General features: G+C 44.8%; 1 protein-coding gene and 1 non-coding gene across 6 annotated transcripts in view; both read right to left on the bottom strand.

Annotated features, from left to right (window-relative positions):
• Positions 1–428: 428 nt before the first annotated feature.
• On the bottom strand, positions 429–534 carry LOC132685718 (U6 spliceosomal RNA). The gene has a single exon (XR_009613287.1). It is a non-coding gene; the product is annotated as a U6 spliceosomal RNA (small nuclear RNA).
• Positions 535–12,977: 12,443 nt separating this feature from the next.
• The window catches only part of ALDH18A1 (aldehyde dehydrogenase 18 family member A1), a 42,206-nt gene continuing 37,443 nt past the window's right edge, over positions 12,978–17,740 (bottom strand). For all 5 annotated transcript variants that reach the window (XM_081790491.1, XM_081790492.1, XM_078434658.2 and 2 more), the window contains exons 16-18: positions 17,490–17,676; positions 16,375–16,470; positions 12,978–13,963 (exon numbers count right to left, since the gene is read on the bottom strand). In XM_081790491.1, coding sequence (XP_081646617.1) covers positions 13,782–13,963; positions 16,375–16,470; positions 17,490–17,676 — 465 coding nt within the window. In that variant the 3' untranslated portion in view covers positions 12,978–13,781. The remainder of the gene's footprint in view (positions 13,964–16,374; positions 16,471–17,489; positions 17,677–17,740) is intronic.

Here is a 17,740-nt window from a genome sequence, read left to right as displayed (position 1 = left end):
GCAGTCACATCAATGGCATGAAGTGCATGGATGCTAGCTGCTGAGGTGTCTGGAGTTGTCCTAATTCCTTCCTTGCCTAGATCTTCTTTGTTAATCTCTTCCTTTAATTGAGTGACACACTCAACAGTCTTTGAAAAGATTATTTTTTTGCTTATTAGTTTGCGCTAACCCAAGTTAGTTCCTATTGCCTGTGAGTGCATGCATGCACGCGTGCGTGCGCGCGCGCGCGCGCGCGCACACACACACACACACACACACACACACACACACACACACACAGAACCCTTAATTAAAACCATTGTTAGAAGGAGCACTGGGCAAGGAGCCAAAGCACCTGGACTCATTCCTTTACCTCTGACACCCCCATCCCTATCATCACATCTATATCTATCTATCTATCTATCTATCTATCTACCTATCTATCTGTTTAAAATATGGAACGCTCATGAGTTTGGGTGTCATTCTTGCGCAGGGGCCATGCTAATCTTCTCTGTATCATTCCAATTTTAGTATAAGTGCTGCCACAGTGAACACTATCATCACATCTTTAAATGTCAGACTTATTATCCTCCCCTATAACCAGAGCTGAAACTCTAAGTGAAATAGAAATAATAATGATAAAAAGCAATGATGATAGCAATAATAATACCTGTAATTTCTTTTAGCACTTTTATACCAGGAACTGTGCTAGGTGCTTTACTTAAATTATTTTATGAACCGAATCCTCAAAAACAATATGGGCTCAAAGTAGCTTAAACATAAGGAAATGAGTTATTTTATTTGTAATGAGCAGTTCCTAGCAAGGGCAGCTTGAAGCTTGGTTAACTTAGAGGCTCATGATGTTATCAGGGACCCAGGTTCTTTCCACCTTTTTGCTCATTTGGCTCTGGTCTCCAGGGTAGTACCCCTCATGACTGCAGAATAGCTGTTGAATTTCCAGGAGCCACATGGAACAAGACAAAGTTTAGCAGAGGGATAGTGTCTTCCTTGCATCTCTTTTTTAAGTACAAGAAAAGCTTTCCAAGAAGCTTCCCCTGGATCATCCCTCTCATCTCAATGGCCAGAACTGTACCGTACACACATACCTAATCCAATCATTGACACGAGTAAGATCACTGCAATGGGCTTAGATGAAGCGCAATTCAACCCAAGTTGAGAGGGAAAGAAGTGAAACACTCTGAGAAAAAAAAAATGAGGCCTCTTCCAGCAGAGAAGGGAAGAAACTGCTAGTTAACCAACAGTGCTTGCTACAAACTTTGTGAGATGCACAGGGGAGATAAAGTGACTTGCCCAAGGTCAGACAACCAGTTAATGGCAGATGTGGGATTTGAACCTAGAGCTGTCTGTCTCTAAAACCTGCTCTCTTAACCTATGCTGTGGGAGACAGTTGTTCTTGCTAGATTCTTTTGCCTTTGAGGAACTTAAGTCACTAAAGCTATCCTGGCTGCTTCTGGAGAAGAACTGGTGTGGGGACTACCAGTCAGTCAGATACAAGAGACTTAGCAACAGAGCAAACTTACCCAGCTACGTGGACACCTCATTCAACCCCTTCTCCCATGGCTTGCTCAATTCTCTTTAGCCACGGTGGGGAGCAAACATAAAACAATGCCAACTAGCAAACAGCAGGCTTCAGTCTCAGATTTCTGGCTGAGTATCATAAGTGAACAAATATCCCTTTCCATGTCCTTCCATTTTTCCTCTTATGCTGGTATTGCCTCCTTCAGGGAATTCTTCCTAAACTTCAATCATTTGGTTCTGGTAGGGACTTTCAATGACAGTGCCAAGAAGTGACATCAAAATACAGCAAAACCTTGGTTTGTGAGCATAATTAGTTCTGGAAACATGCTTGTAACCCAAAGCACTTGTATATCAAAGCGAATTTTAAGAACCATTGGCTCAGTTATGATCACGTGACATTTGGCATAACATACTACTCATATTGCAAGACATCGCTCATTTATCAAGTTAAAATTTATTAGAAATGTTTGCTTGTCTTGTGGAATACTCACAGAACAAGTTGCTCGAAACCCAAGGTTTTACTGTAGTTGACGATGGGAAAGTACAGATGCCAACCAATCAGAAGGGACATTTGCATCAGTGGTGTAGCAGGTCCTGGAGGCCCCTGGCTGGATCAGCCCTAAACTCTGGAGTTGCTGGATCATGAGGAAGTCCAGGCTGTCCAGGGAGGGCCACATGGCCATGGAGGGGGAGGGTAGGAAACTCATGAGGCTTAGGCCAGTACGTATTAATTAACAGGTATGGAAATATTTCTTTTAATCAGTTCTTAATTTCAGATACTGCATTTATCAGTTCTAGAATGTCTACTCGATTTTTATAAGATTCTAATTCTCTGTTGAAATTCTTTATCTTCACATATATCGTGTCCTTTTCCTTTAGTTTCTTAAACATGTTTTATAATACTTATAATAAAGTCCTTGTCTGCTAACTCAAATATCAGAATCATTTGTAGGTCTGCTTTCATAGTCTGATTCTTCTCTTTATTATGAGTCATATTTCCCTGCTCCTCACATGTCTCATAACTATATAAAGGAACCATAAATGCTGTAGATGATATTATTTTCCTCCAGTGGTGATTCTCTTTTTCTTCTGTTACCAGGTGGGGTAAGAGGCAGATTGTCCCAATCTAGTCAGGGATTCAGCCACATGGGGGCTTGACTGCAGCTTTATTAGTCCAGTCCAACACTGGGTTATCTTGTTACTTGGAGGGAGTCCATGCAAGGTTTTGATTGATAGCCTGGCAGGTCTCTGTCTTTCCAACGCTCAAAGCCTATAGAAGATTCAGTCTGTTCTTAGGAGCTCAGGCTCTTTGGTCTCTTGCCCCACACAGTTTAAAATTTTAGCAAATATTGGGGCGCCTGGGTGGCTCAGTCGGTTGAGCGTCTGACTTCGGCTCAGGTCATGATCTCACAGCTCGTGAGGTCAAGCCCTGCGTCAAGCTCTGTACTGACAGCTCAGAGCCTGGAGCCTGCTTCAGATTCTGTGCCTCCCTCTCTCTCTGCCCCAACCCACTCTCATTCTGTCTCTGTCTCTCTCAAAAATAAATAAACATCAAAAAAATTTTTTTTAATTTAGCAAATATCTTGAAGGGGACACCCATCTTATGTTTGATGCAGCCCTCCTCCTTCTAATAGGACTTTGTTTCCTATGTATTGAAAGTCTGGGAAATTTCCCTGTGCTATTAGATACTTCTAGTGCAGTGTCTCCCACTCCATCTCGGAATTCAGCAAATGCCCCCCATGGGGAAAACTAAGGATGTGTTTAGAGCTACTCTAGATTCCACTATTAGGCTCCTCCAGATCACACCGTCCAACAAAAGCTCTACTGACTTCTTTGTCCCAGTAAAAACCTTATGCCTGGGTCAACCTCTATCCTTGGCCTGTGCCCAGTTTTGGCAATTTCCCCAAGGGGAGAAAGTGGTCAGAGATTATCAGCTCATTCAGAAAAGGCTCTTTTCTCTCCAGAATTTTAGCTCATCAGTCCTTGTTGCTACCAAAACTCTCTAATATCTTTTAAAATAGTATTTCTGTAACTTATCCAGCTTTTTTTCTAGTTGTTTCAGCAGGAACATTGAATTGTTGCTACCTACTGCATTCTATCCAGAAAAGTAAGTCCTATTAAATCATTTCAAAATTTAGCCACGGCATGGTCATAAAGGCATATGTGGCTGAATTAGCCCAGATCATGCCATGGCCCCTCTTCTGCATCTCTACTACAGCAAGGACAGGTGGCCCAAGTAGACCAACTAAAGTTCTTCTGCACTGGAAGGGGAAGCCAGAACCTTTTTATTTTTGCAGTAGGTGGGAGGTGTGGGACTAAGGCATGAGAATAAGTCTGGAATATTCCACTGGCTCAGCCTTTCATGCTCATGGAAGAAGCCAGTCTCCAGTAGGAGGAAATGAAGTCTTCACGCAGAAAGGAGAGGCATAGGAGCGCCCAGACGATGGTGGAGTCCCTGGTTACCTGAGCCACAAATTTCTTTTCCGCCTGAGCTAGTTCCAGTCTCTTGAGAGGCTGGGCCAGCTTTATGGTTTTGCCCTTGGCTTTATGAGAGCCTTTTCTTCTTAAGCAAGGTAAATGTGGCTTATGTTACCTGTAACTCAAACAGTCTTAGCTAAGACTGCTCCTTTAATGATGGGCAGGTGTAGAAGGGCCGAGTGAAAGGGGTCTCCCTCACTGCACAGAAGGAAGAAGTGGAGGATGGGTGGTGATAGTGCTGAGACCTCAGTTTGAAATCATGAATCCTTACCCCAAGGACAGATGGTGCTTCTGGACTCTGTACACCCAGCCCACTGTGGGAGGAACATCAGACTTGCCCAAGTTATCTGAGTCTGTCTGCCAAAGCCACGCTGTTTTATGCTAACCAAACTGGGAAACTGTTTCCCACTCTCAACAATATTCAACAATGGGAAGGAATGGAAACAGGAAGATTCCCGTGTTTGCACATTTTATCTACTCCTAGGGCTCCTGACTTGCAGATGAGCCTGAAGTTTACACCAGAGGGTAAACAAGATAGCTATTTGGACATCACACACCACTTTGCCAGTTTCCGTTCTCTTGAATTATTTACCATCTAATTGTCTGCATTGAAACAGAATCTGGAAACACAGAGTCAGAGATGTAGCCTTATTTGTGAGTCAGAGAAGGAAAACTAGAGTCCAGAGAAGTACCTGGAGCAGGAAAACTTCATGGCTTATTGAAGTTCTCTTGCTTTGGGAGGGCTGTGAGTACAAAAGGGTAGGGGAACCAGAGCATTAGCTGATAGAGCCACAGGCTGGAATTGTCCTAGAACTAACTGGTTCGGTCTCTCCTGTGGGGCCACATTCCCTAAGCACCAGTCTGGACGTACCCTCTGAGCCTTGATTTCTTGTCTGCAAAAGACAGACTGCAAAGGGGGGTGGGATGGAAAAATAAGCCTCTCTTATTTGTTTGTTTGTTTGTTTATTTTTAATATTTATTTATTATTTCTGAGAGACACAGAAAGAGAGAGAGAGAGAAACAGAGCATGAGCAGGGGAGGGGCAGAGAGAGAGGAAAACACAGAATTGGAAGCAGGCTCCAGGCTCTGAGCTGTCAGCACAGAGCCTGATGCGGGGCTCGAACCCACAAACCACAAGATCATGACCTGAGCCAAAGTTGGACGCTTAACTGACTGAGCCACCCAGGTGCACCCCTCTTTAGATTTAAAAGATGTTATGAAAAACTTTATTTTCACCATTGTACCAATAATTTCCCATAGGAATAGATACTAGTAGCTGTAAAAAAAAAGAGAAAAATATTCTAAAAATAATTCAAGCAGTAACACAGAAATTTAGAAAAGCTTAGAAAAGTATAATAATAAAACTCATTAGTAGTCTCATTGCTTGATAAGAATCAATCACTCATTATATTTTGATGTATTTTCTTCCAGTCTTTTTTTCTAACCAAATATCTATAATATAATTGGAAAATATTAATTATATTATTTAAATATTATTTAAAAATTTTTTAATTTTAGAAAGAGAGGGGAGAGGAGCAGAGGGAAAGAGAATCTCAAGCAGGCTCCACATTCAGTGTAGAGCTGGTTGCAGGGCTCGATCCCATGACCCTGGGATCATGACTGGAGCCAAAATCAAGAGTTGGATGCTCAACTGAGCCACCCAGGCGCCCTAATATAATTATACTATTTAAAAAAATTATACTATTATATTGCCTAGTTTTTTCTATTCAACATTTTGTAGTGAACCCCCCCCCAGGTCAATAAATATTCTTTAAACACAAGATTTTTAATGGCTAATTGTTCTCAAATAGTTGGTTGTAAAGAGATCTATGATTAAAATATTATTAGCTAGGATTCAATGGATTCAGTTTGACTTCACATAAAATCTAATTGGGGTACTGTGAAGGATGCTGATAATAATACGGAGTCACAGATTGGATACAGAGGATCAGGAGCAGAGGTGGAAATGACTCTTCACTACCAGGGCAATTGCCCTGGTGAGAGAGAGAACATGATGGATGGATGGTCAGGGCAAGGGGTGGATGTGAGCACCCAGGTGAGTGGGGAGCAGATCCTAGAAAACCCGTGACCCTAATCATTGGATTTAGTAATAACTGCTATTGTGCTATTTCATATGCTATTATGGGCTAAAATCTAGAGTCCAAGTGCCACCTTTATATTCATATTTCCTTCCAGTCTTTTTTCTAAGCATAATTTTTTTTACATAGGTGTAACCTATACTATGAACATTTTTATTAGTTGCTGTTTTTTTTTATTTATACATATGCAGTCTTCTAGTTTGACTTGTATAAGCTTAGGATAGGGGAAAAGATACTGTATATCAATAGAAAAAGACAATTTATCCATTTACTAGTTAGGGTCTTAGTTACACCAATTTCCACTCAAATCAACATGATTTTGAAATTTGCAAGGGAAACGGTCCACAATTTTTGGAAGGAGAGAGACGTACACATTGTGGAGAAGGCTGATAGTTCCTTTTCCTCATAGGCAAGTATGTGGAGGGAAAAGGGGTAAGTAAAGGCATGTCAGGGAAAGGCAGAGAAGCATCCACACCTGCTCATTATATCAAATGTCTAGAGACTCTCTAAATAATTCAGGTGCAGCCAGCTCCCTCCAGGGGCAGGTGCTGCGGAGAGTTTCCAGACAAGCATCTCCTCTTGCAAAACTGGAGCAGACCTAGGATCTGATTACTTGAAAAGGGGTCTAGTTAGTAGCCATGGCAACCCCCTTCTTCAGCCTTACTACTTACCTTGGGTTAAGGTACAAGAAACTACTACTGCTACAGCCCGCTGTGATGGGGAAGAGCTCTGAAGCCCAGCTGCCTGGGTTCTAATCTAGGTTCTACTACTTCCTCACTGTGTGACCTTGGGCAATTTACTCAACCTCTCTTATCCTCGGTTTCTGTACTTGTAAACTAGGGATAACAATTCCTTCATTCACATTGTGTGACATCGTATGCAAGGCTCCTACTATAGTGCTGATACACAATAGCTATCTCCTTAGCGGGTCCCCAACCACATTTCCTAGGAAGATGTGTATGGACTTTAAATAAAAGAGGAGTATCCAGAATTAAGAGAAATATTCCTCAGAACAAAATAAATATAACAGCTAACAGTTATTGAAGGTTTACCATAGGTTGGACACTGTGCTGAGTGTTTTACATATAATCTCACAAAACCCATTTATGGGTAAGCATTATCAAAGTTCTGAGAAGTTAAGACACTTACCCCAGGTCAAACAGCTAGAAGGTGGTAGAATCAAGGCCCAAACCCTGTTCTGTCTCTTACCTGAAAAACAGCCTGCGTTCTTACCTTTTAGGTAAATTGGTTTCTGGAAGTTGTTTTACTGTGCCAGCACTTCATCTCCAGGTGAATCATTTGAGGATGGCAGTGGGGTATAGGGCAGACCTCCTTAGGTCCATGGGGCCAGACTGCCCTCTAGTGTTAGAGGGATCTTAGGGCTAGACGGAAAAAAGAGTGAATTGCTTTTCTTCTGAGATGGCAGTGCACAGTCCTCCCTTCCAGCCTGGAGTGGGTCTGTCTAGTTTAGTGCCTTCCTATTAGCCAAAGAGTTCTCCTAGGAACGGGAGTCAAATAGGTGATAAACACTTGGAGTTAAGGAGAAGAGCTATCTTGGGGTAGGGCAGCAATTCCCTAGACAGCTTAAGCTTTGAACCATTGGACAGAAGGAGTGTCTCCTATTCTCAGCACATGGCACATAATAGGTGCTCGGTGAGTATTCAGTGATGTTTTAAATATCATTCTCACTAAAGAGGGAGTTCTACCAGCAAGAGCAGTTATAAAGTTGTTCCTTGACTTTTGGCAGAAGCACTAGCAGAAAAGACACTGTAACATGTAACCCACCTTCCACTCCAATAGACCCCAAGAGCATGTTCACGTTCATGACTAGATGAGAATGATGGCACTCCTCAGTTGTTTAGAAGTGAGTTGGGGTCAGCAAAGATGTATGATCATTTTAGGCTGCCACTCTCATACCAAGACCCTAATGGTCCAAGGGTCTCAGAGAGCACCCTCCCTCCCTTCCATAATTCTGCCAAAGTAGTCTGTTTCACTGGGTGGTCAGGGAGCACCTATAGGCATTGGTCCCAGCTGGGCTACTGTGGAATACAAAGACAGATACACCAGGAAGGGCCCTATTGCTCATTTTGTGGATAATGTTGATGGAGCCTCTTCCCTGAGCGGTGTGTTCAATCCATTGCCGGAATCTCTCCTGACAGGTAGGTGTTAGTCCTCTACTTGTTCCAAATAAGGAAACTGAAGGCCATTTTGGTAAAAGTAACTCCGCTAAGTTCACACAATTTATAGGTGACAATGCAGGTCAGTAGGACTCCCAAATGCAAGTTCTTTCCAATATGTCACTGGACTACTTCTGTGGAATAAGTGGACTCCTGTTACTGTTGCCTTTCTCTAAAATTTGAGAACCTCCAAGAGAATTACCCCCATGGAGCCATCAGTTTACAAACAGATGGCTTTTTTAATACTTTGGTGGTCTAGCTCTCTCTAGTCTAATCTCCTGCAGATCCTCAGTCTGTACTCTCTGCCTGGGGCAAGTCTTAACTCCCTTGCTACTCTCCAGGAGTGCCCAGGAATTTCGCCCTTTCTCCATCTCCTACAGAGCAATTAGGCTTTCCCACATCCTACCACAAAACGTGATTTACAAAACTCATCAATGAGCTCAAGGAAACAAAGGAGGCTTCTAGAAAAATCCACTCCTTAGAGGGGGTTTAAGGTAATTGTGACAAACAGTGCTAGTAGCTTACCCAATGGTTACCATTTTCTCTTCCTTGTGAAGAGGATCCTGATTTTTGTTCAGGTAGGAGTGTGCTCAACTGTAAAGCTGTATTTCCCAACCTCCCCTACAGCTAGAGTTGCCCACATGGCTGCATGAAACAGTTCCTCCCTATCAGCCATGTTGTTTAGGTGAATGGATCCCCCTTCCAGTTCCCTGAATCAGGATAATGTTCCTCCCCTACCTAATTTCCCTTCTTCCTTATCAATAGACTCTTACTTCTTGGTGCTACAATATGGCCAGGTAAAAAAGTCACTTCCCAGATCCCTTGTAGAAGTGAGGAGGGGTGTCACGAACCAGTTCTGGACAAGCAATTGGATGGGTCTTCCTGGAAAGTCACTTAGATGAGGCAGCTGGCACATACTCCTTTGCCTGAGGTTCCTCCTCCTTCCTCCTATCTGGAACACAGTACCGAGTGTAGGGATACCACTATCATGTGCAAGAGGGCCTTGCCCTAGGATGGAAGAGCAGAAACCAAAAGGAGCCCGAGTGCCTGATGACATCACGGAGCCTTCACCTCAGCCTCAGCCCTGGGATGCCTACCTCCAGACTTCTTACATGAGACAAAAAATGAACTATCAAGTTCGAGTCCCAGTTGTTTGGATTTCCTGTGACAATGCAACTCAATTCCTACATTTACTACAGTGATGGATTCAGGCCAGTTTAATAAGAGTGGAGCTTAGGACTTTTGTTGGATTGTAGTTTTATTTGATGCCCCCTCCCACCTCCCAATCCCGCAACCCACAACACAGCCAGCTTGCTGCTGGCAGATGTCTGGAACTGTGGTTCTCAAGGTGTGATTCTTGGATTGGTGGTGGCAGCAGGAGCTGGAAATTTATTAGACATGCAAATTCTCAGCCCTTACCCCCAACCTACTGAATCAGTGATCTATTCTAATAACACTGCAGGTGATTCTGAGATTCTCAAGTGTGAGAACCACTGACTTATAGAGATCTATAGAAAAACAGAGCCAAACCCTGATCAAATCCTATCTGAACTACGTGTCGACTTCCTCAGTCATATAACCCAATAAATACACTTTCTTTTGTTAAACTAGTTTGAACTGAGGTACTTGTACCTGAAAACACTCCCACAGTTGCTGCCTCGTGGGCACTATCCACACAGGGCCCAAAATACTACCCAGAAATGTCTGTTCCAGGTACATTTGAGAGACAGAACCGAGTAGTAATCCTATCAACAACTGCCCCGAGTCAAAAAAGAGACCTGATTAAAGTCTTAGGCAAGATTGCCAGAGGATTCATCTGAATATGCAAAATCTTCATGTTTGCTTGGAGATCTGGGAATGGATTTCGAGTTCAGAAGCACACACGCTGCACATATTCTACTTTGTACTGCAGCACTCACGTGTTAAGTGTCTAGAGACCCATGGTCCCTTGCTTTGCTCTCACCCCCTGCTCCTCTCGGACAAACAAGGACCACCTCTTCTTTCAGGCAGAGCATGACATTCACCTTCTCTTTCCCAGACCCCAAATCAGGTCTCTGCTGCTCACACTGTTCTCAGTAGCATCTGCCCATGTGCTCTACATACTAAAAGGTTTGATCTCAGGCTCAGTGCTGTTCCTCCTTACTCACGTGGAGGGCAAGCTGGGCTTCTAGTGACCAGAGAAAGCGGGGATGGGAAAGTCTGGCTTCTGAAAACTGCTTTATGAGTAACATGAGAAAATTCTGGTTTCTTGTGGAGTACAGAGCCAAGCCCATAGCCAGGCACCCCCAAAAAATCACAGGTGATCAACTCGCGCCTATTGAGCGCTTGCTAAGTGTCCATACTGTGCCAAATACTTACACTACCACCTATGACATAGGAGGTGTTATAGTCCCAGAAAACCGAGGCTCCCAGAACCTAAGTAGCTTGTCCAAAGTCACTTGTTTAATAAGTGGCAAAGCAGGGATTTGAACACAGGTATATATATATTCTTAAAGTGTTTATTTACTTTTGAGAGGGGGCGGGCAGAGAGAGAGAGGGAGAGAACCCCAAGGAGGCTCTGAGCTGTCAGCACAGAGCCCAACATGGGGCTCGATCCCACGAACCTGCGAGACCATGACTTGATACAAAAATCAAGAGTTGAAGCTTAACTGACTGAGCCACCCGGGCGCCCCTGAACACAGGGATATTTATCCAGAGTCTTCTAAGATAAAGGGATAGAACTCAAACTCAAACTCAACCCAATTCAAACTAGCTTGAGCAAAAGAAAAGGAAATCATTGAGTCCCGTGGTGGATTTCAGGCACTGATGAAACCAGGTGGGCAAAGTCTCTATTTATCCCCCGGTTCCCTTTCCTGTGTTGGATACTTTCCTCTACATGGAAGGATGAGGACAATTTGTTTTTCCTAATAAGTGCAGTAAAAATTTAGTCTTACTAGCATGCCATTTGGCCAAGTTTAAATCATCATATGCCCAGTCCTGAAGCAATCAGTATAAGCAGGGAAACAGTACTCTGACTTATCAGAACCATGTGACTGCCACTAAAAATAGTGAGGTTGGGGGGGGGGGGGCAGATCAGCATTAACTCCCCTGAATCACAGAGACTGAGTGGGATTACTGCAAAATGCAGGAGATGATTCCACAAAATAAGGGATACACAGCAGACAAATAACACTTACTATAATCTAGTCCTTGGCTGCCCACCTTTCTCTCCATCTAAATACTTTTCTAAATGCCACATAATCTATGTATATACTGTATCACTGACATACTTTTGGCTGTAACAGAAACCCTAAACTCAAGTAAACTTGGCTTGAAGAACATTTGTTATCCCAGAGGGCTTTTTTTTCCCCATTGGTGGGGGAGGTGGGAGCTTCAGAACTGGTTGTTTCAACAGCCTGTTTGTTGTCAGGAGTTGGTAGCCAGGAAAAGGGAAGGCCCACAGGAGGGATTTCAGAATAAAAGCCAAACAAGTAAGTACTGAAGACTGCCTAGATGGGGGTACTTGTGAGGCTCTGGCTGCCTCCCAATCCTCCTTTGGCGATCTCTTCACTTTGGGTTGAAAATGGGAGAATGCAGTCTGCTCATGGCCTCTGTAGAAAAAGACCAAGCCTGAGGTTGCTCCACAGGGGAAATGGCCTTGTTGGATGACTGGGCTTTACCAGTGTTTTCCAGCCCAAACCCCATTCCCATGCCCTGCCCTAAGAAGGGCAGCTCCCCTCGGGATTATACCCTTCTCAGCAGTCTGGGACAGAACACCTTTCTGTACACCGCACGAACTTCTGCCCCACGTCAGCGTATTCGCTGCTCCAGACTTGTGTTCCATCCCTAGCTCTGGACTTCTGCCTGCACCAGTCCCCTGCCTGAATGCCCTGCCCACTCCTTACTCCTGTGACTCATCTTGCGCAGGGCCCAGATCCAGGCCTGCCTCCTCAGTGGAGTCTTCCCCAAGGGCCCTGGCCTTCTTGGGTCACTTTCTATTTTTGACTCCAGGGGTATTTGTTGTCTGGATGGGAGCTGATTGTGGTATTTGCCGTACAGTTAAGCAGGACTTTGTTTATTGCCTTTTCAGGCAAGCTATGCCAGAATTCCCCATTCAGAGGGCAGGGCAGGCAGGGTGGCTTGCCAGACCATCTAAGGGTCTGGATGTGAAGTAGAGTTTGGAACGAGTCTGGGAACATGTTCCACACGACACTGTAATTCCTGTGCTCGTAAGACATCCTCAGAGGATAAGAAGCATAGAAGTGAGTACGTATTTCTTTGGGAGGACCCCCACGAGACAAGAAAGCTTTCAACTGCAGACCATCAGGCACCAGGGACCCTAATAAAACAGGAGCTAGATGGAGGGAGGGAGGGTCATCCAAAGTGAACTAAGGATGTCGGCTGGGGCTGTGGCCAAGTGGACGCTGTGTGGACCTTGGCACAATGGCAGCACATCTGTGCCGTACGTAGCCGCTCTTCAGTCCTTCCCGTTTTCAGTCCTTATGCTCCTGGGCTCCATCTCCTGTTTTCCTTCCCCCTCTCTCAGTCTGGGTCCGTCCTGAGATCTGCCTGTACCGCTTCCATTGACACATGTAGCAGATGGACTCTCCCCAACCAACTTCCAGAGAAGAGCCAGTGCATAACAGTGGGGTATGAGGACCACGGGGAGGGCAAAGGAAGAAGAGGGCAACGACAAGTAAGGACGAGAACGTTAACCATGCACACAGGCTTTTCATAAGAACTTTATTTCTCAAAAAGGGGGAGGAATCCAAAGTATTAAAATAACCCTTTAATTTTTGTTTTGGAGGGAAAGGGCAGGAGACAAAGTAATTCATATAAAAATTTCAAGCATGATTGCTATAGATACTTCTTCCTGGGACTCGCAGCTCCAGGTTCCAACTGCATTCTGGGTAACGCCGGGTCCTCTGGGTCCGGACAGGGGTGAGCATCTGGAATGCTTCTGTAGATTTACTCCACAATAAATACAAAAAGTCAATCTTCCTGGTAGAAATGATTCAGTCCATTTTTGCAACTGTTTCTGATGAGAATGCTAAAAAGGAGAGCTGCCCCTCTTCTAAATTCCAAATCTTTCCTTTCTGAAACTGACTGTAAGCGTGAAGAAATGAAATGTGGAAAGACATATTAGGTGTGATGGGCTCTAGCGCCAACCAAACGCCAGGGGAGACATTACCTCATTGAGGCGATAAAAAGGTAAAAGTGGCCATGATTTTCCATTGCCTTTTATGGGGGGAAGCTGCACCTTTCTGCTTCTATCCTTGCAGGGAACTGGACTGTGAGAAGCAAAGTCCCCGTCCACGGTGGTTATTTTCTAACGTAGAGAAGGGTGAATTGGAATACGCGCGTTAGCCAAGAGCAGTGTTGTCACACTGAGCCCAAAAGCTTCGTGGTACACTTTCCCAGAGGCAGACCCTTCTAGAAGTGGGAGATGGCACCTGGCTCATCCAGGACACGACGAGATGCTTAAGACCATCTTAACTGTGAAGATCTCTTGAATCCTTCCCAGCTCTTCTCAGTTGGTGTTTCTCTGAGGCACAGGGAGGTTCTCGTGAAGGTATTTCAAACTTCCGTGCTCAGAGAAATCGGAGACCACGTGGTCCTGCCCCCGCAGTAGCCACTTTGTAGTGAGCAGTCCCTCCAATCCTACTGGTCCCCGTGCGTGGATCCGTGACGTACTGATGCCCACTTCAGCTCCTGAGAAAAAGCACGGATGAGGCTGCGGCTTCCCCAGCCTCCGCTTCCTGTCCGTCCACCAGACCCACAGCTCTCTTCTCCCGACCTGGCACCCTCTCGCCCTGCCCACTCCATCCTCCCCAGACCCGCCTGAGTTCCATGGTCCCTTTCAATGTGCTCTCTGGTTACTATGAATCACAATGGAGTCCCCTCCTAATGAAACACACTGCGTGGGTCTCTTTTGTGCACTTTTATCCCAAATGCATTTTGACAAGACTAGGAGTGCTGGCTCTGATATCTGCTTAGGGTCTGGACTATGTATCACAATTTGACATTTGGGCATTTTTTGAGGTATACAACAATGTCCAGTATAAAGATGAAGAACATTTCCCCCAAACTTTAAGTTCCAGAATGTAAGGGACATGTTCTCAGTATCCCCCAGAATTCTTAGCACATGTACTCATTTGACAGTTACTGAATACATAAGAGGTGACTGCTCATTTTCCTTCTCTCTTGCTCTAGGCCTAGATTTCGGGCATTAAGGGTCTTCCTGAGTCTAGGTGGGCGTTCTGCATGGTACACAGTGGAGGCAGGGTTCCCTTGTGTGTCACAACTTTACTGAGCAAGTACTATGTACAAGGCACCGTGGTGGGCCTGGGGGAGGCAGTGGTGAATAAATGACGTGAGGTGGTGTTTTCATGGAGCTTATACTTTTGTGGGCAAGGCAGCCAAAGAACAGTTCAGCAAATAATTTCATGTGGTGATGAGAGTGCAGGGAAGGGTGCTGTGACAGACCGTGTGGGCAGGGTGGCCTTCACACAGGTGGAGTGGTTAGGGAGAGCCTCCGAAAGCTGAACAGTGACAAAGAGATGGGCAGGGGAGGGGCAGGTGGAGAGGTGGTGCAGGCAGAGACCAGCAGGGGCAGAGACACCTGAGTGGGGATGTGTTTGGGGGTGGTGGCTGGCATGGACCATGTGACCACTGGATTCAAATTCTGCTTTAATAGTGTAGAGACCTCATGACGTCGGGCATGTTGCCTGTCTCTCGTGCTTCAATTCACTTGGAAAATGAGGAAAATAATAGAATCTGTCATGTAGAACTAAGTGAGACAATGCATGTGATATACTTAGCACAGTGCAAGGAATATGTAAATGCTCAATAAACATCGCCTGTCACTGTTATCAACGTGCTTCATAAGAATTTAACTCAACCAGCGTTTGAGTGTTTGCTCTATGTAGGTGATGGAAAGACAATGGACTTTTGCTCTCTGCTATCGTGGGCTTTCAGTTGAAACTTGGGCACCTCAGTCCTTGAAAGTATGCTGCTATTTCTTCTTCCAATAACATGGAATACAAAAATCAGTGCAACTGATATAATTAAATCAAAAGCCCAACATAACAGAAACAGGCAACTAACGATAAAGGGTCTAATGATTAAGAATAACTGAGTAAAATTCTCTTTAACTACCTTCTGTAATTCAATGAGAAGTACTTCTCTAGGCAGATCATCTATTTAAGAGTTCAGAAAGATTAAAATGTTTTATTTTTAGTGTTGAAATAATGCTCAGATGTGTCATAAATGCCTTACTGGAGCTCTGTATAATGGCACCCCTGAAAACCAGAGACTGAAAAATCCTTACACTGGGGAATAGAGATTTTCTTTCTTTTTATTAAAAAAAAATTTTTTTTTAAGATTTTATTTTTAAGTAACCTCTATACCAATGTGGGGCTTGAACTGCCAACCCGGAAATCAAGAGTCGCATGCTCCACTGACTAAGCCAGCCAGGTGCCCCTGGAGGTTTTATTTCTAAACAGAAGGGGAGAGGGTGTCTTTCTGAAGCTTTTTATTTCAGAGGTCTGTTTTAGAAGTCACCCTTGCACCTCTGGGCTCACCTGTTTATTTCTGATGCCCAGCATACGTATTAACCCTTCTTATGTCCTGTCCTCATGGAGAACTCCTCACTCTCAGGCAACCTGGCTACATCTCTTTGAAGCAATAAGTCTGCCACAGCAGTGCTCTTGAGGGACCTTGGCATGTACACCTGTCACAACCTGTGCATGTGGACATGCTGTGGTCTGCCATACAGTAGTGGGAGCAACCCAGGCTTTGGACTTGTACAAGTTTGGGTCTAAAAGACAGCTGGGTGACTTTGGGCAAGTTACTTCACTTCTCTGAATCTCAAAGAACTATGAAAAAGAAAAGACAAGTACCTACCTTCTTAGCATGCAAAATGCTTACAGACAGGACTTCTCCTGGCTCATTGTTGTTACTATTTTTTCTCATCAACCTCCCTCCCACAATTCTGTCCCTATCATCTTGATCAAGCATGTGACTGTAAAGCAGAGGTGTCTCCTCCACCCTCACTATGCTCTTTGTACCACATAGTGATTCACAAAGGGTCTCCTTTCTCTCCTGACCATAATCTTTCTTACCCAGTCCAAAGCGGTAGCCATCAGAGAAGCGAGTGCTGGCATTCCAGAATACACAGGCACTATCTACGTGCTGGAGGAAGAACTCTGCTGTTTTCTCTGCAGCATAAAGAGAAGAAACCGAGTTAAGGTGACCCATGGAGAACATCCCTCCTTCCAGTCATGCACTGGTGACTGATCGGGGCTGGGCCCAGGCCCCTGAAGAGCTTCTCCACACATTAAACACGCAGACTTGTAAAAAATCTAAAGAGAAGAAGGTTAACCAGCTTCATCAGTCCCTGTTATGGAAAGAGTAGCTGCCTGGGAAAGACTGGGTTGGAGTCCAGATCTCCCCCTGTAGACATACCCTTGATGCTGCAATGGCCTGACTATATTATTTATAGGCTCCAGTGTGAGAATGCCTAAGTCTGAATTCCAATTCCACACTCAATAGCTGGGTGACCTTGGGCAGGTTTCTGAAGCTCTCTGTGCCAGAGCAAAATGCAGACTGGCAATATTACCTAGCTCATAGGGTTGTATAGAGGATAAAATGACTTGCCATCCACAAAGCACTCATCCCAGAGCCTAGCACATGTAAGTGCTCAGTAAACGTCAGCTATTCAAACTGGTGGTGTTGTGATTCCCCAATAAACCGTCTGTAGATCCTCTGAGGAGGCCATTTACCACTGGCTGCCTTTACTGCTGGGCCTCCAGTGCCTGACACCTACGTGTATCTCTCAGTACTTATCTGTGGAATGAATGAGTGTGGTGAGCTGCTCTGCCCTTAACCTCCCGAGCCTAGGTTTCCTCAGCTGTAAATGGGTTTATTCCCATAACCTGGAAAGACTGCTGTAGAAGTTCAAAGGTAATACCTGTGACACAGAGGGAGTCATCTTCAGAGTGGAGCTAATAATCTCTTCCCCACCTCCTCCCCTGGGGCTGCTGTGACAATATAATGTGGCAGATGTGAGAGCACGCAGCAGACCCGTGAATCCAACCAACGCCAGGTATTATCATTAGTGTATTCAGACTATGCTTTCCTGCAGCCAGAAGGGCTGAGAGGAGCTGGACCCCACGGAGACCAAAGCAGAAAAAGCAGGTGCTGCACACTTGAAGCACGTGTGCACACGCACACTGACCATTCTCCGTGACGATGACATCTGTGTGCGAGCTGCCGTACTTGTGGATGTGGTCGATGGCCTCCTGGACGCTGTCCACCACTTCAATGCACAATTCCAGGTCCCCATACTCAGTTCGGAGGGACTTAACTTCAGAGGGGCTGAAAGTCAGATAGGAGGCGAACTTGGGGCCCGCGTGAATTTTCACCTGGAACAGAGGAAGTCGAGGGGTAACAATATAAACCCAAGAGCAGTCAGTCAGTTCACTCTTC

The sequence above is a fragment of the Panthera onca genome, chromosome D2, assembly GCF_046562875.1.
Source record: "Panthera onca isolate mPanOnc1 chromosome D2, mPanOnc1 haplotype 2, whole genome shotgun sequence".
NCBI classification, from domain to species: domain Eukaryota; kingdom Metazoa; phylum Chordata; class Mammalia; order Carnivora; family Felidae; genus Panthera; species Panthera onca.
This window is presented reverse-complemented; position numbering and strand designations above follow the sequence as displayed.